The sequence below is a fragment of the Protopterus annectens genome, chromosome 14.part0, assembly GCF_019279795.1.
Source record: "Protopterus annectens isolate FY-2018-M chromosome 14.part0, PAN1.0, whole genome shotgun sequence".
NCBI classification, from domain to species: domain Eukaryota; kingdom Metazoa; phylum Chordata; order Ceratodontiformes; family Protopteridae; genus Protopterus; species Protopterus annectens.
In genome coordinates this window covers 714,813,955-714,835,352 of record NC_056748.1, presented here as the reverse complement: position 1 = coordinate 714,835,352, position 21,398 = coordinate 714,813,955, and the positions used below count along the sequence as shown (strand labels likewise).

At 39.8% G+C, this 21,398-nt stretch overlaps 1 protein-coding gene across 3 annotated transcripts in view; it reads left to right on the top strand.

Moving 5' to 3' along the window:
* The first annotated feature begins 3,553 nt into the window (after positions 1-3,553).
* The window catches only part of LOC122789191 (tumor necrosis factor receptor superfamily member 9-like), an 84,971-nt gene continuing 67,126 nt past the window's right edge, over positions 3,554-21,398 (top strand). Inside the window, exons 1-3 of one of the 3 annotated variants that reach the window (XM_044056457.1) lie at positions 3,554-3,760; positions 4,543-4,899; positions 21,003-21,128. In XM_044056457.1, the coding sequence (XP_043912392.1) occupies positions 4,761-4,899; positions 21,003-21,128 (265 nt within the window). In that variant the 5' untranslated portion in view covers positions 3,554-3,760; positions 4,543-4,760. Of the gene's footprint in view, positions 3,761-3,809; positions 3,868-4,233; positions 4,254-4,542; positions 4,900-21,002; positions 21,129-21,398 lie in introns of those variants that run through there. The other 2 variants (XM_044056459.1, XM_044056458.1) reach the window with 2 other exon arrangements.

Below are 21,398 nucleotides of genomic sequence, written 5' to 3'. Positions count from 1 at the left end.
AAAATATGGACTGGGACTGTCATGCATGTGTGAGCTTAAAGCTAGATAAGGTACACTTTTTTCTATTTTCTCCCAAATAACATGCATAAGATGCATAGCTGTGCAGTACAATAATTTAAGTGAGACGCTAAAGAACCATCTATAAAAAAAATAAAAAAAGTGATGTATGGGAAAGAATGAGGGAGGCAGTCTGGGGGTACAAAGTGTGCAGCTTAGGGGAGTTACAATGATACATTATTTCAATGGAAGCAGGTGGGGCAAATTAATACAAACTGAATACTGGAATGTACAGGACAGGCATAAATTCAGTCTTTAGGCCAATAAAGCCAAACTTATTGGCCTGAATTTGTCCATAACAGACTTAAAAAGAAAAAGTCATGGACATTCAGAATTGCCATATAGCTGAAACACCTGATGTCATTATGGGATCATTTGCATATATCCCATGTTGCCTATAATGCAAGAGGTTTCAAGGTATCACACAGTGCAAAGTCTAGATTTTTCTTTTAGTTTTTTTACTGATTAGTTGTGTGTCACCTTGGTACTCATTGTTTTGGATTCATCTTCATTTTGAACTTTGAAACCTACAGTATGCTTTGTGCTGCCTGAGGGAGAACAGTGGCAGAGAGAAGTGTCTTAACACGTTTTAAAACTATTGATTGTTTGATGTTTGGTGATAAACTTTACTTGCTGTTGCTATGTAACAACACTAAGTGGATTACAGCTTTCAAAACTGTAAAGCGCTTTGGACTTCTACACTTTTTTCTTCTGTAACTAGTAATACATCAGGGCAGCCAATGCTCCATGTAATACAATGAATTTTAATTGGCTTTCTGCAGCCATAGTCGATATACTGTGTTCTCAAAAAGATGTAAAGATTCCCCTGAAGCTTTACTTCACTCCTTTCTTGAGATGGATTTCTTGACATCATTTTCTACAACACATGATAAATTGGTTAGACCCAGTCATAATATTTTGTTATTCATTTGTGTAGCATGACAAAAGCATACAACAAGGCTATAATCAGTTTTTTGCTAATTTCTGACAGTCAGTAATCACCACCCTCCATGCATTACAAGGTTATTTCTCCCCTTATTTCAGAGCACATTCAGCCCTCTCATTCCATCTATGTTCTGATAACTTTATTCATCCTTCACAGGGTCATTAGGTCAGTGAAACCTATTCTGGTAGGGAAGTTATCTATCTCAGAACACATACTCTCATTCACTAATCATGCATGCATGAAAACACACACACGCACACATGCTCACACATGCTCACTCATGTATATATACACACACACACACACACACACACACACACACACACACACACACACACATGCTCATGCCAAGTGCACACACACACACACACACACACACACACACACACACACACACACACACACACACACACACACACACACACACACACACACACACACACACACACACACATATGCATTATTATACCTACTGGAAATTTGGAGAACAGTTGCACTTTTACTGCATGTCTTTTGAGAAGTGGAAGGAAACCAAAGCACTTGGAAAATTTTCAAATGAATGCAGAGAAAACAAGCAATTTCTACACAGAAAGAACCCCAGGCAAGAATAAAACTGGAGAAAGTCTTGTTGTGAGGCACCAACAATCCTTATGTTTATCATGGGAAAAGGTCACTGAGTGCAGCAGTGCTTCAGCAATGCTTCAGCAACGAGACATCAGTGTGAAGGTAGCTGAGCAGTACAGGCAGGAAGGGACACCTTGTCAGATTGAGGCACTTGAAACATTTTTACAGGATTTACAGGAAGAATATTAAAACTTTAATGGATGTTTTTGGGGGAAGAGTTGAAAGGTCACCCTCCTGTAAGATAAGAGCTCAATTTGGGAGCATGACATGGACTCAGATAGCTTGGCCTGTTCCATCAAGCAGGCTCCAGGTGGCATGGGACTCTGAGAGACAGTGATCCACTGTACACTTTATTGAGTTATGGGAAGGCTGGGAGCCAAAGGCTGGGATCTGTTGATGATTGCTTGCCTTTAGTGGACCCCTTCAGGTATTTATGTTGGGAAAGTTCTGCGATGAATTGAATTTCATGAATTCCAGGAGGTACTTTTTATTTTCATGAGATGATGCCTGTTGTATTGGTCTATTTCCTTCCATTTCCTGCTCTGTTGTGCACATCTGGTGGTGATTGTAACTGGCATTTATTTATCATGATTTATCCCACTAGCTTTAACTGGCATTTAATACTAATAAGAATTACCTGGCTGTGACCACGTAATTCCACTTCAAGTATATTCATGGTTACTGGGTAAATATGAGCATGTTTGTCTCTACCAAGACAATGCCTGAAACTTGCAATTATACCAAGGCAGCCTTGCTTAACGTAAGTCAAGAACGTTGTTTGACTGTAATGTTTTTTGCTATATTTGGATCTAGTAACTTTGGTAGTTTGCATGTTAATTGTGCATAACAGGTTAGGTTATAGGTTCATAGGTTGGTACTAGGCTATCGGCCCTGGGGCCTATACAAGCCTAGCCATAACAATTCCCTGGATATTTCTTCCCACACTATTTACTTCTCTGGACCCCTGTCTAGCAGCATGACTGACATGATCCCCAGGGTGAATTTCCTATCTCCCATCCAATCATCAAGGTTCCGTTTGAAGAGGGCCAGTGAGGCGCTCCGCTTGACATGTATGGGCAGTCTATTCCAGAGTATGGGGAGTCTCTGGGTTACTAGTGTTTTCCACCTTTTCAGACAACCATAGTGTGACACTGATACATTTTACTCAAGGGTGGGTTTTTGATGAAAGAAGACACACCTTAGCTATTGTAAAGAACTCCTTATTCACTGATGTAAAACTTTAGTTGTCTGTATTGTTTTCCCACAACAGTGTGTTGAATGTACAGAGGTAGCTTTCCAAATTATTTACATTAAAATTTAAAATAATTTATTGTGCTTACAAGGGAAGATATCTGACACTAGTGGCACACACACACACACACACTCTCTCTTTCACACACACACACACTGTCCACCATAGAGGTCAGACCTCTAGAATCAAGAACAAAGCCAAAAATAATGGGGGGAACAAAAGCTCCAAATCATGGACGCGTTTCATATATCTTTGTAATAATTCACTTTGATTGTTAATTGAAGAACGGGTTTTGAATTAACGTGCATTTTTTGAAGACTAAAGCATATAAAATTATGTAATGTTTATTTATTTGCAATTTGTTTTACGGTGGAGGTGAAATTGTCTACTGAGTCCTCTGACCCCTTTCAGTCAGGACCAGCTAGCCTACCTAGGTACAAAACTCTACAATAGAAAGCTGGTTTGTCTAGTATTATTAACTGACTGTAATCCTTAGTAATTTACGAGAAAGTTATTTGGATAGGGCAAAAACGTGAGGTAAGATCTGAGACAGTCTGCAACGTCAGAGGCAATTGAGAGCCCTGGTACTGTGGAGGTGGGAACAGGTAGGTTTACTTTTTTGCTAGGTTTTGCTTGGACAAAGTGTTACAAGAAGGGTTGATAATTAACGTTAAAGTATTTTAAATTTACATCATCACTAACCCACATCGCCCTTTTCAACACATTTCAACTAGTTGCGAAGCAGCGGACTAGCTGCGCCCCTCCCCCGGGATTTCCACTGACCGCCCACAGATACAGATTTAAGTATACACTAATGCTGCGCTGGGTCACATAGTGTGACAGCATACACTGGTGATTGGAAACGGGAACGGTTAACCAAGGTAAGGGCTGAGTACACACGCTACGCCAGCCACTCTTTTAATTGGAGGGTTATATTATAGCTTAGAAAAGGAGCTGTAGAGAAAATGGTATGGAGTGCGGAGGAACAGTGAGTAAAATTCATACAAATAGTTTGTCTCATCCTATTTTAAACTGAAACAGCTGTGTAATTCTTTTCACGTCTCATGTTTTAATCTTGATTATGAGCTGTGAACAGATTGTTTTAGAGTAAGTCAGGGAAGAGAATGTGATATGTGAACTTATTTAACTATGATTAGCAATAATATAAGTGAAACTTTATACCTCCCAGTGGGAAGGCCTTTTTACAATTTTTTAACTGTGTTCACATTCCAAGGAGGCGGCTGTTTCAGGCATGTTTCCCAAAAGTTATTACGTTTTTTTTTCCTTTTTTTGTAATGTTCTGCATCAGGGATGCCTTACTATGAGAATGAACGCAGATGGGGTGTCATAGATTGGAACTAACTTCTGCAACAAGTAACTATATCATATATATTCTATATAACAATGGATGTACATTGAACAACAGTTAGCAAGGGTTTTGTATATCGGGCTTAATTACGCAGTATGTTCTGTTGGTTTTTGGTCTCTTCTTTTTTCAGACTGATGGCTCATTTATGGGCACGGATGGCTTATGCCAGGGACCCTTGTGATTTCCTTGTAAACCTTGATGTATGTGCAGTTGTATGGGGCTATGTTAATATAAGTAGTAATTGTAAATAGTAATTGCACAGTGATGGCTATTTTCTCTGTTTCTGTTTTGCAGTCGTTTGGCATTGGTGTATCTACCTCAGAACCTCGGTGGCATCCGTGATGACTGACTACACTGGTTCAAACTTCCAATAACCTGTGATCCCTGGTAATATCCTGTGCTGGAATCGTTTACGCACTGGTCTGGATTCAACTTCACTGGCAGCAGGTGAAACCGGAGAGGCTAAGACTTTTGTTGTTTCACCACTGGGGATATAGGACTGAACGCTTCTAATGTTCACCATGAATTGCTTAGCTGTGGCTTTTCTTGTTTTCCTGTTGAAAGTCAGTCTGCTACAGGGAGCCTCTTCAGGCACAGGAGTCAACTGCCACCAGAAGGGCGGCCTGTGGTGTTGCGAAAGTTGCCCACCTGGTAAGTGCCCCCTCCTTACTACCTATAAATGGAATTATCAGATGGGGATTTAACTCAGCTTCACAGTTAGGACAAACCCTGAAATAGTCAGGGGAAATCTTCACTTTTAAAAATATTAGTACTCTTGACATAAGCAGTTGACAGAATGAGAATTAAGGTGCAATTTCACAAGTAAAACATAACCCGTTGCTATAATACAATGTTTTGTGTAACCACGCATTTTCTGAAGGATACGAAGTTTGGAACTTAAATGTCTGCCATTGTTTAGTGAATCAGTCCTTGCAGATTTGCCAGAAAACCATAGATTTTATGAGGATCAGACCAAAAGTATTGGGTAAAAATCTGGGCATTCTCCAAAAATCTGAACAGTTGAGAGGTATGCGGTCCACTTGTACGGTGGGCAGCTTTGTGCAAATCGCTTAACCAAACAGTGGTCCAAAATCACCATATCTCTCAATCTTACCTCCTGAGGGACATTCCTCATTAAAAATCTCCCTCCCCCTACTCTACATCCAAATCTCTTGTTTTTCCTGCTTTACTGGGTTAGATTAGTCCAGTTTCAGAGTTTGCTGATTCCTGGGCTTTGTTTGTGGTTCCTGTGTACTGTTTCCTTGCCTTATTTGGGGGAAAGGAAGTTACCTTGCTTACCAGTGAGAGGGGGAAGCATTGAGCTGCCTTTTGGTCCAGTTTTGTGAGGTTTCAGACAGTAACTAGTAGTTTATTGGTCATTTGGGGCCAGTTTCTAGCTTTTCCAGCCCCCTGGTATAAAACACGCTAAACGCGTGTTTTCCAGCTTGTACCTACTCAGCACAGAATTCCCGTGGGCCAGCAGAGTTATCCAGGCAACAGAGAGCTGAAAATGCGACTTTTCTTGATAAATAAGTATTTTTTTGTTGCTTTTATCATCTGAATACCTAGCGACTGTATCTCGCCTGCCTTGCTGTTACATTGCAACTGTTTTTTTCTGCATTTAACTTAATTTTGCACTTATAATCTCTGTTTGTTACTTATAAACTGTATTGTAGCATTTCTTCTGTGTTAGCTGTAAAAGCTGGTTAATAGCATTTATAAGTGTTTGCTGTACCTGCCTGTTCTTTGAAAAAAAAAAATCTCTTGTTTTTCCTGCTTTACTGGGTTAGATTAGTCCAGTTTCAGAGTTTGCTGATTCCTGGGCTTTGTTTGTGGTTCCTGTGTACTGTTTCCTTGCCTTATTTGGGGGAAAGGAAGTTACCTTGCTTACCAGTGAGAAAGGGAAGCATTGAGCTGCCTTTTGGTCCAGTTTTGTGAGGTTTCAGACAGTAACTAGTAGTTTATTGGTCATTTGGGGCCAGTTTCTAGCTTTTTCCAACCCCCTGGTATAAAACACGCTTACGCGCATTAGAGCGCGATAGGCCTGAGTTGCCACAGTTGCACACTAGGGCAGCGGCGGTTAGCAAAGTTGAAACTATTTGGCCCATCTAAATTCCACTCTTCAAATTTTCCCTTAAAACTACCTTCCTTGAACTATACTACCGATCTAACTCCTATAACTAAAGATCATCTCTACTTGACTCCAAGTAGACTATACTCTATCTGTAAAACCTAGCACTTGCTCCTACAGTACTTATCACCTTGATACAGCACTCTAGGTATAGTTAGTACCCCAAAAGGCAAACCCCATTTCTTGCTCACCCACATCCCCGAAAACTCTTTTAAAAGTTTTATTGTCTATTCCCTTCTAGCATGTCGAGGGATCAGTTGCTAGTGTCCTCTCCTACTCAGCTGGTGAACCTGGGAATATTGAGGCAATGTTACAACTGCCTCATGTACACAGACAACCCTCTCCTCCTCCCACAAAACACAAATACATGCGAGAGATGCACTTATATGGCCAAACTGGAGGCTGAGCTCTCTCAACACAGGACTGGCAAGACCAGACAGGATGAGAAGGTCACCACATACACTATAGACCCAGTCTCACATAGTACCATCACAACCTCAAATCATACACATATACACACAAAGACATACTGAGGCTCTGATCAAAAATCTACCAAAACAGCAGAGGCCACCAAAGCAGACACGCAAACAACTACCACCTCAAAACACAACACCTGCAACACATAGACCTCATAGTCAGAGTGTCAAACAGTCACAGCCCTTAAGGCCAAACACAATGCCAGACACACTAGTCATTGGTGACTCCATAGTCAGACACACTGACGTCCCGCTCACCAGACTGAGTAAGGAGAAGGTCACAGTAAGCTGCTTGTCAGGTGCTAGAATCCGCCACATAACACATGCACTCAGGTCTCTCAACAGCAGGTACAGTCACGATTCAATCATTGTCCACGCTGGTGTTAATGACCTGACCTCCTTGGACTACATGAAAAGAGACATAGAGGAGCTCTCTGATTATGTAGCCCAAGCAGGTATGACCCTGACCTTGAGCAGTATCCTACCTTCACCGAGAATGATGCCACAATACAGAGATAAGATGATCAGCTTTAACAATTGGCTTAAATTCTGGTGTCATTCAAAGGGGATCCAATGTCTGTCTGCCTGGGATGACATGCTGGACAAGCCACGCTCGGCTTGCACTTGTCACCTTCTGGCAAAGGCTCTTGCCACCCCATAGTGCCTTTTTAGGCAAGGCTCAAATTCTAAACCTACCACCCTAGAACAAAACAAAGAAAAAAACTAAGGGTAATGCTGCTCAATGCCAGAAGTCTCAACCTCAAGATGCGAGGCCCTTCTCAGTATGGAGAACATCGATGTCTGTGCTGTGACAGAAACCTGGTTCAAGGCTCCTGAGAGCACCCCAGCACTATCAGGTTTTACCTCATATCATTTCGGCCCCAAAACCCGGACAACACCAAGAAGAAAGGAGGAGGGGTATCCATATTCATCAAGGACACCCACACCTCAAGATTGGTGGCATCGCACGATGCATCGGAAACCATCCAGGTGCAGTTAACCATAGGCAAGACTGCTCTGCAAATTGTAGCATGTTACAGGCCACCAAACTCAGGAATCTCATATGGCCTTCCTGAAAACACTGGAGGGGATAAATGTATCTCCAACCACCATCATACTAGGTGACTTCAACTACCCAAATATAGACTGGGAACACTACTCAAGCCCAAACACTCTAGCCCAAAAGTTCCTGGAATTCATAAACTCAAATGCCATGGAACAACTAGTCACCATCCCCACAAGAGGAGAGAACATACTTGATCTCATCATCACAAACATGGGAGCACAATGTTCAGTGCCAGAAGTATACCCCTCACTGGTGAGATCTGATCACAAACTAATCTCGCTGGAGGTCCTCATCCCGCCCCACCGAAATGAAAAAGACCACAGTAAAGAATCGAAAGCCGACTTCACACTCCTAAAGACTAGTGTGGTCTCCTTTAAGGCCCCTGAGCCAGCGGTTAACATTACTCAAACCGCAGAATCACTGACAAATGCCTTCTACCAGCACCTGCAGGGCTGCATGGATCAGGCAATCCCAAGCAAAACAAAGACTCTTTGTACCAAAGGCAAGCGTCCAGTTTGGTGGACCCCAGCCATAAACAAACTCTACAACAAAAGGAGAAAGCTACTACAAGATAGAGCAAAATCCTTAAAAGGTAAGACACCGCTGATCACTATAAGTAAAAGCTGAGAGCTCTCATAAAATCATCCAAAGCTAATTTTGAGAGAAAAATAGCTAAGGACTCTAAAGACAACCATAAGGCATTCTTTAGCTATGTCAGAAACCTAGGAGGAAACTCCCAGATATGCTCAGAATTAGTTCATAATGATGTGAAGATTACTGATCCTACAGACATTGCCAACATACTGGCTGACAGGTTCAGTGCAAACTTCTCCCCTCCCCTAAAGGAGAGATATCTATACCAAATGATTGTAGCCCCAAACATCTCTAACGCCCAGGTGAGAACTGCTCTCACCAAGGCAAAGAACACAGCATCCATGGGACCTGATGGTGTCCCCGGCTGTGTGCTCCATGAACTCAACGAGGAATTAAATCCACAGTTAGGACAGCTGTTTAATCTTAGTCAATGGCGCAGCGACTGTGGTCCCACTCCACAAAGGCGCGCCCACCCTGGAAATTACCGCCCATTAGCTTGACAAGCCTTATCTGCAAAGCCATGGAGAGGATCATAATGGATCTCATAAATAAAGACATAGGGAATTTGCAGACTTTGGATTCAACCCAGTTTGGCTTTGTCAAAGGCAGATCATGCCTTCTAAACAAACAGTCACCAAGGCCATTGATGAGGGAAAGGCAGTCCATACAGCCTACCTAGACCTGGGATACAATACCCCACTCGGGTATCATTGAAAAACTCATCAACTTAAATGTAAACCCATACATTACAAGATGGGTTGCAAACTGGCTGAGCGACAGAACACACAGGGTCAGGGTTGCTGGTGCCATGTCAGACTCAAAGCCTGTCACAAGTGGTGTCCCACAGGGCTCAGTCCTGGGCCCACTCTTGTTTGGCATCTACTTTTCTGAAGTACAAGCAAACACAGGAGGGTTATGGCTGACAAAGTTTGCAGATGACTGCAAACTGGGTGCCGTAGTTGAAAACACATCCGACACAGATATCCTCCAGAAGGGTCTCACAGAAACGGATAACTGGTGCCAGAGCCATGGCCTTAAGTTAAATGCCAAGAAATGCATAGTCATACCTTCGGAAAAATAAGGTCACCCCTAGCTACCAAATAGGTGGCAATTCCCTGAACACAGAAGAAGTTATTAGGGACCTAGGAACCCAGGTTGACAGTAGCCTTTCATTCGACAGTCATATTGCTAAAGTGGTTAGGAAGACCTTCTACATTGCCCACCTTATCATGAAGGGATTCACATCCAGATCAAGGGAAGTCATGGTCCCCTATACTCATCACTCATCAGACCAATGATTGAGTACAATGCCCCATTCGGAATGTACCTGACCCGACACTTGCAGCAGCTGGAGAGGCCACAAAAGTTCCTCACCAAAAGGATAAAGGGTCTCAAAAATCTGTCTTATGCTGCCCGACTGAAAGAACTCCAGTTATATTCAGTTGGCTCAGAGGGACCTATGCCTGACATACAAGGCAATGTCAAACCCAGACCTGATGAACATGCTTCATCTCAAAAATCTAGATCCCTCAGAGCCACAAGGGCGGAGACTTAAACCTAGACACGGTTATTAATAGGACGTGCTGGAGGGATAGATTCATCACCCAAAGACTCCCTATGCTGTGGAACAAAATCCCGGTTTATGTGAGGCAAAGCACCTCGCTGGCCTTGTTTAAGAGAAATCTTGACCAATGGATGGGAGATCGCAGATACACCCCAGGGGTTACCTCAGTGTCACTGCTAGACAGAGGCACAGCTAAATAATGGGCATAGTTTCTCCTACCTAAAGGGGAGGCGTAAGCCACAAAACTATGGGCTAGGCTTATAAATGCCCTCGGGCAGATAGCCTAGTATGAACCTATGAACCTATGAACCTATGTTCTGTCACACATTCATTGCGAAAATGTAACCCATATCAATGGTGTTAATGCAACAAAAGAACCTTTCGTGCGTATTAAAAGTTATTAGTGATACTGTGAGTCTCCTAGTTTAAGTTATTAATAAGTGTTCCACGTTTTGCCCACTTGTTCCACATTATGAGAGGTTGTGTTCCAGAATTTGGAGCAGAAAGGTTTAGATAATCCATGAGCAGACCACCGGGTCAAGTGGTGTGTTACCTGGTCAAACACCAATAAAATTAAAAATCAAATTAAATAAAACATGGGGAAATAAATGCGTCAGAAGAATTGTTTTGCTTGGATACGCTGTGAGAAAACCACACTTTCAGCTTTACAAAAAAGTGATTTCAGCATTTCTTTGCGTCTGTAGTTGTGCGATGGGGTATTTTCCGAGAAAACAGCGTGGGATTCGCTTTAGTTTCTATGAACCAGCTAAGGTTTTTTTTTCTGGAGCTGCTGCGGGAGAGAACAAAAGTAGAATTGACACTGCGTGACGCGCAAGGTTGTTTTTTTGGAGTCCCGATTTTACTCAGTTTGTGTGGAGGGGAAAGTAAGGCATAAAATGACTTGCAGGTCATCTGCATAGATCTCACCCTCTTAGCACAAGACGTCTGGACAAACCGTAAATAATGGGGGGCGGGGGGATAGGGGCAGTTTTTAAATATTGCTCTTACAAACCTGGAAAATTGGCAGAATAACAGGTTTTGCATCAGCATGAATTTTCTGCAGGGTATGAAGTCTGAATCTCAAATGTCTGTTATTTTCTTAGTTCAGTCCTCAATGATTTGGCAATGATTTGCCAGAATAGAGTTAACAGGACAAAAATATTGGGCAAAAATCTGGGCATTCTGTGAAAATATGTACAGGTGAGAAGTATGCTCAGCTGTATAAAGTGGCATCATACACTGTGGGTGCCTTTACAGAGTACTATATTACAAATGTTAAAGTGCATGTTGGTGAGAAGGAATAAATGCACTAACTCACTTACATGAATCATTGTGCTAGTAACCTATTAACAGTAGTAAATGAATGGAGAAACATTAAGGGTAAATCTGAAGCTAAGGACTTGCTCTTGTACAGTCCTAGGTCTAAAACTTCCTTCTTCAAAATGAGGAGCTCTACTCCCACAATATAGGCAAACTAGGAAGCTCACAGCATGCTGAACGATTCACCATACTTAAAAAAAGTTATTCCAATAAGTTAATATGAATAAGTGATAGACCCTTTCAATGTGGAACATTGACTTTTTAAGACTCAGAATACTGGTGTTCCTTATAACGAGGTATAGTTGAGATATATGATTGAAGTAGTTGAGACAGTACAGGGTAATAAACGTCAACCTGGGGATTCAACCTTGTGATTTATTTGGGTCACAAACTGATGTTTAATTCTTAATGGCATTTTTAACATGTACCCCATTACCTCCACCACCTAATAAACACAGGTTATATAACACATAGGATTGGATTTAACTAGAATGAAAAACTTGTCTGTTCTTCAGACTCCTTTTCACTGTGGACTCCCCATATGCTAATTGGCAAATGGCCAAACATATAGAGGCTATTATAGGTTCATAGTTAATTACTAGGCTAGCTACCCTTATGGAAATTCTAAGCCTAGCCAATTTGTCTCCCAAAGGTGAGAATCAAACACTGTATCTTGTGTCTGTGAGTCAAACATCTTAACCATTATACCACCCCCCACCCTCAGACACTCTTCATATGGGATGCCTGCTGATTAGTCCAGAGGACATGAAAGGCAGAAAGGAGTATGTCCAGCAACTTCTGAATGAAGAAAACTCCAGAGAAGCTATACTGCCCCAGACACAGCGTGTGATGAAAGAGGAAGAGCCCACCCTAGAAGAAATAAGAACAGTACTAAGAAAAGAATTAAGCTCAGATGAGATCACAGCAGATAAAATCAAGATGTTGGTCAAGCTAAGTGAAAACTGGCTCTAGAGGGTACTCATAGGAGTATGGACAGCAAGGTGTAATCACAAGACTGGAGAATAAGCATTCTAGTGTCCTTGTACCAGAAAAAAGAAGGCATTCACAAATGTGGGCAGTATAGAGACAGAATCCATAAGTGCTATAAAAGCTGGTGCAGTTTTCTGCTCTAGTAAATATATTTTTATATACAACTAGCTAATTAGTTTTAATTACAAATAGTCTAATGAAATGACAGGAAAATCACAGTGCTGTAAGATCATAATGTATGCATAACGTACTGAAATGAATATTTCAGACTTTCAAACAGTTTAGTCAGGATAAATACAAAAACTTGATTAATAATGCACTCAGAGTAAGTGTAGACCATGGAAAGCTGTAAAAAGAGAGATTTGGCTTTAAATAGAATGGGTTGTGTTATGTTTCAGGGCTGAGAGCAGTGGTTTATAAAAATGCTTATGGTATGATACTAGTACCAGGAAAAGTAGGAGCAGAAAGCAGTAAACTAGAGATGTCATGGAGTCACATCTCAGCCTTCGTAATGATTAAGGGTCATTCTCAAGTATATTCCACAGTGTGGCTTGAAAGAGCACTGCATTACTCACGAATTCAGAACATTTGTGTTGTAACTGTAAATTACACTGATACATTGTTTTATTTGTTTTTATTTACAATTTGCTGACTGGGCTAATCCCTCCAGGCCAATTGCCTCTTTTCAGGGGAGACCTGAAGTGATATTCTTACTTGTGTCTTTCAGCTTTTCCCAGTTAGGGGTCGCCACAGCAGAGCTCCGGTCCGCTAATGACTGGTAGTTTATTTTTACGTGCCGAGTTACCAGCCCTGACGCACAACCTTCAACGAAGGTACGCCCATTCACGCATGTCTCCACGCAGAAGACGCTCTAGCTGAGAATCGAACCAGACAGCGTCTTACTGTGAGGCGACAACGCTGCTTACTGAGTAGGGAAAATACAGCCAGTGAACCAAGAAACACTTCTTGTCTTTTTCAATAAGTGCTATGAGCTACCACCAACTCAGGCAGATGGGGCCCCTCAGTTGCACATCTCACACAATGGATGGAACCTTCAGGAGTGCTAAAACTACCACCTACCTGATGGGGGAATAGAACCTACAAAGTTCTACAGAAAAAGGAAGTGTTTTTACCTGTTGATGTTGTGAGCCTGTGGTGCTGTGTGTGCTTTACATTAAAACGATGACTTACAAATAAATATGTTACTTAATTTTAGACACTGTTTTCCTTAATTATTTTACTACAACCCATTCAGATATAAGAAACATTTCGTCAGATGTGTCTTGCAGTGTCTTGCCACTCTGTTTAATTTTATACAATACCTGATTCATACCTCTCAACCTCTTACCACAAGAAACCTGGACAAAGTAAAAAAGAATGGGAGAACAAAGGCCCCAAAATAGTAACATATTTTAAATATTAATTTTATAAACTTAGAAAGTTGTTAGAATAAAAGGTTTTGTGTTAGTATGGATTTTTTGAATGATATAAAGCCTAAAATGCAATTGTCTGTTATTACATGGTGACAGTCCTCAGTAATTTACCAGAAAACCACAAATTTTATGAGGAATAGATCAAAAATATGAGCGTGCCTATTTGTGGCAGATTCACTTTAGAATATGTGTTCAAAATGAGCTTTATCTTACAGACTTGGGTTTGATTCCCTTTGCCTACTCTTGACTCTTTACAAGTCATGTAATTAGATAGGACTCCAAGTCCTCCACTGAAAATAGGCCTCAGTCCAGATGGAGAATCAGGTTAAAATGTAATTATATAAAATAAATAAAACATACAGAGCACAGTCCTATTGTCTTTTGTTTGCACCATTTGTGTTTCAGTACAAAGCAATGGGATAAATAAGCGACATATTTTAATTTTCCTTCAACTCTGCAAACATGTCTGAAGCACAATATGATGTCATTGCCCACTTTGACTGATTGATTGTTTAATTAACTGCCAGCTGGAGGGATGTTGACAGCAGAAACTGGAAGTCTCTTCCTTAACTATTCAATTGCTTACACATTGCCGGCTGTATGTTGTCAGCCCAAGCGTAGCACATTCCATCAACGTCTAAATCTACACTGCAAAGTTGCATGGAAGCAATTGTGCTGTTCACCTTAGGCCCCTTATAACTGATGATTTCCCAGATACCTTGCTAACAAGTACTCCCTGTCATAACCACATCAGTGCAGGAATATACACTGTGAACTGTGTGAGCAGGGGTCAATGGTATAGTATTCAAAAATAGAGGAAATGTATTTTAGCCTGACTTTTTGGTTGAGCATTTCTGATAGCAGTATGTGTTATACTTCTGTGTGCTGACAGCTTTGCGGTTGTGATGCAAAATACTTGTGCCAAAGGAAATGCATAGAAAGAAAAGAAGGTCAATGCACAGCTCACTGTTAAAACTATTTAGTAGTAAAAGTGTAGTAACAAAAGGGACTCTACATTACATTGTAAAATTGTAACTAATGGAAACTGTGTCATTTAAAGTGAAACTTTACTAGCCTGTTAGTCAAGAAAATAAAATGAGGAAGGTAAGATACTTTCTCAAGCAAGGTGGTCTTTATTTTTTTATAATATGGTGTAGTGATGAATATAAAATAGTTTGACACACAACAGATACCTAGTAAAGATAGGCTTTATCCCTTTCTATTATAACACTGCAGGCATAGTGGTCATAATTGTACTACAATTTTTGGGAAGTTTCCTTGCAGCAAACATGCAACTTCCTGAGCCTTAAATGCACCTTTAGGGCCTCCCATTTGGAATGTTGACACTCGAAACACCAAGTGCCAACAAGCAGGAAAAAAAAAAAAAAAAGATGAAAAACACAGGAAAAGAGCAAATCTTGAAAATTGCTCTTCTCCCTTAAACTTCTTTCTGCAGGAGGCATGCTCTTCTGTACCCCCAATGAGGGACGTAAGCCCCCCACAACCCCTGAACTGATATGTATATATCAACTCCAACATCCCCATACCTCAGAGAAGAGGAAAAATTCTGAGAAACGGCATCTCAGACTTAGTATATACAAGTCCACAATCTTTTGACCATTCAGTCTCCGTATTCCAGGACTCACTCTAGTGGATCCTGGCACTTCAAATAATTATTCATATGGGGGGGGGTCTTTACCTTCTCTGACGTGAAACCCTTTATTACCTTTATGATGGACACCTCTCCCAGATGTGTTTATTCTCTGTTTGCACTGGAACATTGTCTCTTAATTTCCCAGTGTCTCTTTGAAACAGAAATGCTCTGTAAACTTTATTAATTTTAAGAAGCATTTGAAAACTCTTGCCATATCCCACTTTCTTTCTTCCATGGTGTGCATGCTTAGGTCTTTTGAACTGTCTTCATAGAGTTTATTTATTTATTTATTTATTTTCACGTTTAGCCAGTACATTGATCTAAATGAAGCTTTTCCAAGTTCATTCTGCAGTTATTTATTTATTTATTTATTTTCACGTTTAGCCAGTACATTGATCTAAATGAAGCTTTTCCAAGTTCATTCTGCATTTATTTATTTATTTATTTATTTTCACGTTTAGCCAGTACATTGATCTAAATGAAGCTTTTCCAAGTTCATTCTGCATTTATTTATTTATTTATTTATTTATTTATTTATTTATTTATTTTCAGGTTTAGCCAGTACATTGATCTAAATGAAGCTTTTCCAAGTTCATTCTGCATTTATTTATTTATTTATTTATTTATTTATTTATTTATTTTCACGTTTAGCCAGTACATTGATCTAAATGAAGCTTTTCCAAGTTCATTCTGCAGTTGCAATAGAATCATAGGATTTTTTTTTTGTTTTACAAAATTATTGAGTACCTGCATTCCAAAATGTAAAATAAAAAATATCAGAGATGTAGTTAGATGGACATACACAATATGAACACAATCCGTGATCGTAAAGATGTCCTGATACAGTTACACAATTTTGGCCACATGGATGTACATTGGCATTGCCATGTGAGCTTGTGGGCATATAAACTTCAAAAATGAGTGCAGTTTACAAAATTAAAATTTCCTTCTGTTATTTTTTCCTCTTTTTTTTTCATTTTTGTTAATGAGGTAATATGCAGCTGACATATAAATGTCTGTTTTAAGAGTGAGTCAGGAGTTATGGTGTTTGTTAATAGACTTGTTCAGAATTACACACTGTAGACATCAAGATGGTGAGAGTTCAATAATCTTTAATGATATATTTACAGCTCATTTCCATAATACAATGTGCTGTTTTGTCATCAACAGTGCTTCATTTAACTGGATCTTTTACCATCTCACAATCTCTTTACAGAGCTCTGTAGCATTAGGTAACCACCAGGTGTCATTTCTGTAGCATTCGGTAACTACCAGGTGTCATTTCTGTAGCAACAGGTAACCACCAGGTATAATTTCTGTAGCACTGAGTAACCACCAGGTATCATTACATTTAGGGCTTCTTTCCATTTTGGTGGCTCCCAGTAGTTCATTCCAGCTGTGTGTTCTGGGATATTTGTGATCCATATTGTATAACTTCACACTTTGGCTCACTGAAACTAAATAGCCATACCTCTAGCCAAGCCTTAGGCATCCTCAAAGCCCTGTTAAATATTGTGCCCACCCTCCGTTCCCATTCTATTCCCGCTATCCCACTGCCAGTTGGAAAAACTATTTCTTTATAGCCTTTTTCCAAAGTCATTTAGGAGAACCATTCATTGTGCTGGATCTTGCAGGAGTATGCCTGCCACTGTTTTTTGGTCAGAGGGATTCTGCGGTTTCAGCCCTTCACTTCCTATTCTTTTACCAGTGTCTTAGATTTTCAAGTGCAGGGTAATGCAACAAGCTGCATAAAGGTCTTCACGTGCACATCCAGGTATGAACCCAAGACCTCCACATGCGCATAGTAAGTGATACTAAGAAATGTTATTTAGTCCCACCAAGTGCTTTATGGATACTTAAAAACAGGCATTTCTACCAAGTGTACATTCCCACCAAGTGCTTTATGGATACTTAAGAACAGGCATTTCTACCAAGTGTACATTCTGTTTTATGGAATAACACAAATGAACACTTTTCATACTTTAGATGCGCCTAGACTACCCATACTACTTCTGAGATGAATTAAGAACAATGTTAAAAGCTTTAAAGAAATACAAAATAAACCATGTAAAAATGTTACATCATTATTTAATCCCCAGTCACATAACCAGTGAGATAATACCCCTCATCCAGTGGTGAATTATTTTGTAAGTCAATTGATTCTGGATATTTAAAATCTTTCAGTAATTTTTTTTATTTATTTTTTTCTGTCACTAAAGTTAGTCTGGCTGCCACTTATAACATCTTTGCCTGCTGTCTTAAGCATATTCGGAATCTTATGAACTCTAATTCTTCCCAACTGAAAATCGCATATCTACAGATATGCAGATGTTCCCTTCCTTTTCATGGTATGTAAGTATGTACTTGGGTACATTGGTGTGTAGACACGCACACACACACACACACATATATAAAACATAATTTAATTTTGGCTTACATGACTGCGTAACCTTCCTGGGCTGGATACATTGTATTTACTAAACATTTGCATGCTATGCTTCGTGTAAATCCATGCATGAGTTTGCAGTTCAGGAACAGCTAAAAATCATATCTGGACAGCAGTGTTCACTGCCTTTTGTGCATACATAGCATTACCCTGTTCCACACAAGAGCACTGCATGTATTGCACAGGAGTGGCCACAGGCTGTAGGAGACTCTCACTTACACATTATGTAGGGCTTATTGTTAATGTGTAATAAAGGAGTGTGTGAAGCAAAATCTCCCCAACCCAAGTATTTTTATTACATAGAATAAATGCATATTGTTGGATAAAGTGTATGTGGTTTGCGTCTCTAAACTTTTTTTTTTTTGCTGACTCACTTTCAGTGAGATTTGTTTCTGGAAAGCAGTATTAATGAAGGCAAGTTTCATAACTGCTTTTCAGCAGTAGTCTTACAACTCTCGCCAAACAGTAGGCTTTGTTTAGGCAGTGGTATCTGGCCTGCCCACATTTTTGTGACATGTCTTGCTAAGATAAACACTGTATTGTTAGCATTGCTGTCCATTCATTTTGTGAAACTTGACCTCAGACTTTGTCCCCAGAGTATATACTACATTTTCTGTCCTGACCTGCACAGGCACAGTAATGTTTATCTAGAAACAAGAGTGCTACAGTCCGTGTCCCAGCTTGTCAGAATGACCTCAATTTAACCTGGCTAGAAATTACTTTTAATGATTTTAATTACAATAAGTGCTTACTTTCCAAAAACAAAGAAAATCAAATAGTTATTTATACTATACATTAACCTTTTTTGAAATACATCTGCAGTTGTTATGTTCCTGTTCTGGGGCTTGATTTCTGACTTAGAATAGCAGATGTACATATACTGTCAAATGTGAATATGTTCATTAAAACTGTAAAAAAGTCAGCTAATATGAAATAAAAATATTTTATAGAAAAATAACTAAGGGAATCTATTATGTAATAATTCACTTGTCCTAACACTCAGCAATAACAGATTACTTCATATTAACAACAGTATATGTGTGCCTGGGTAGGGACTAGTACAGTCGTGTTTTTGCACCATCTTAGTTTCATTACAAAGCAATGGGATAAATAAGCAACAGGTTTTATTTTTTCCTTCAACTCTGTGAAAACGGGTGAAGCAAAATATGATGACAGTGCACCCCCTATGACTGTTTGTTTAACTGCCAGGTGGGTGTATTGAGAGCAGAAGATGGAAGTCACCTCCTTTACTATTCTAATTGCTTACACATTGCAGACTGTATACTAGCTCAGCCTAAGTGTAGCACATCAGTGCCTAACTCTATACTGCCAAGGTTTCTCAGAGAGTGTTGTGCTATGAACTTTAGGTCCCTTATAACTTATGATTGTCCACATGGACATTCAGCAATACTGTTAGCACAGTCTACCTTGCATTACCATATATACTTACATATATGAGTGTATACATTTACTAAACACTTGCGTATACATACATGTATGCTTTTTATGTATGTATATAGTAACAGTTATAATACATAAGACTTTTTTTAAATTAAGTGCATGTTGTTCTGCCCTTTGCTTTAGGTTACCCTAACATAATTCTGCAGTACAGTTGACTTGTATTGTTGTAATTGCATCTAGGGTTTTTAACCGGCAGTGCCAAAGTTTCAGTTGAGTGTATTCAAATGTGGATGTATTATATGTGTTACTATATTCTAATATTTCATCTGATCTGTCATCCTAGTACTTTAAACTTATCATTCCAACATTCTCTCCAGTGGGCTGTGCTAACAGAATTGACATAGTACCCCCTAAGTATTAAAATGACGTAGTGCATGGAGTGTGGTAAGTACACTCTGACATAGCAAAAAAGACCAACTAGTTAAGCATTTCTATAGCACAAGACCCAGCTAGTTAAGCACTTCCATAGTACAAGACCAATTTTAACAATTGTTAAGTACCCCTGCTTGAGCTGTTAAGATCAAGTCTTGTACCAGGCAATAAAACCTTCCATTATTGGCCAGCGAATGTCAACAGCAGAATTAAAAATGGCTTTCTTTCTGCCTACTGTTTGTGCCAGCATTCTGCCCCTGACTTTCTTTCTCTAAGGTCAAAGGTATTGTTTGCTAAGTGATTTGCTGCTTTAAAAGCTGGCAAAACACTTTGTATTTTTTTCTGTGACTGTTAGTACTAGGAGTAAGCGAAGCCCAATGCACTGCAAAGAATTATGATTGTCTCTCACCAATCCTAACCATTTAGTATGTGTTCTTCACACAGATGCCAAAATTCACTGTTTAAGTGAATTTCTTGGTATCCATGTCTCAAATGATTAGAGACCCGATCATAATCTTGTTTATTCAGTATACCATCCTAGTGCTTTGTTCCTGCAGACCCACTGTCCTACTCAGTGCTTTTCAGCAGCAAAAAAGCATTGTTTTTCAAGTATTACATTCCCACCTGTGATTCATTTATTCCCAGCACATTATTTTACAAGATCTCCTCTTTGTACTGCTGTTGTAGATTAGCATTATCGTTTTTTATGTGGTTCATGTCGTTGACCCGTAGTACAGCACGCAGAGTGTGGTACAGCAGATAGCATTGTCACCTCACAGTAAGAGATTCTCCGATTTGATTCTCATCTGGGGTGTGTGGAGTCTGCATGCCCTCATTGTGTTCATGTGTGTTTCCTCCAGGTGCTCCGGTTTCCCCCTCGTTCATTCCAAAGACATGCAGTAGGTGGACTGGACATTGTAAATTGGTTATAGGCGTGAGTGTGTGTGTGCGAGTCTGTGGTATGGAAGAACAGCAGTGACTGCTTGGCTCTAGATGATTGTAACTGTTGAAACCCGACCCCATGTGGAAAAATGGGAAAAGGGTTTGATAGATGGATGCACATCACCCAGAGAAGGGTACACCAGCAGGGCATTCTGCTTCCGGAACATTCAGATACACACTGTTCCATTCCGCAGATCACTGTTTCTCTACCTCTAGTATGCATTCAATGCTGCTTCACTTTTATTTTAATGATAAATATTCTTGCAGACTGATATAAAGTTCACATGTTTTGATCTTTTTTTTAGGTACACTGCGCTCCTCTAAAGAATGTCAAATAAACAAAAATGATGTTTGCAAACCTTGCAGTCCTGGATCATTTTCATCTGCTGAAAATACAGACCATCGTTGTTCTCCATGCACAAACTGTGCTGGTATATATATTTCTTTACCTTTTTACTACTGACTAAATTTAATGTACATTGAATGTTGGCTGCCTGTCATATATATGTTATTGCATGGGTGTTATACATAGGATGATAACAACATATGCCAGCACTGAATGACTATATGTGAGTTGTAGGAGAAGTGCAGGAAAACTGTTTAAAAATGTCTGTGAAAAGAATGTGGAAGAATGAGGCAAAGAAGAGAGAGAAATTAAAATCTTCCATTGAACCGTATCATATTTGTTCACATTTTGTTGA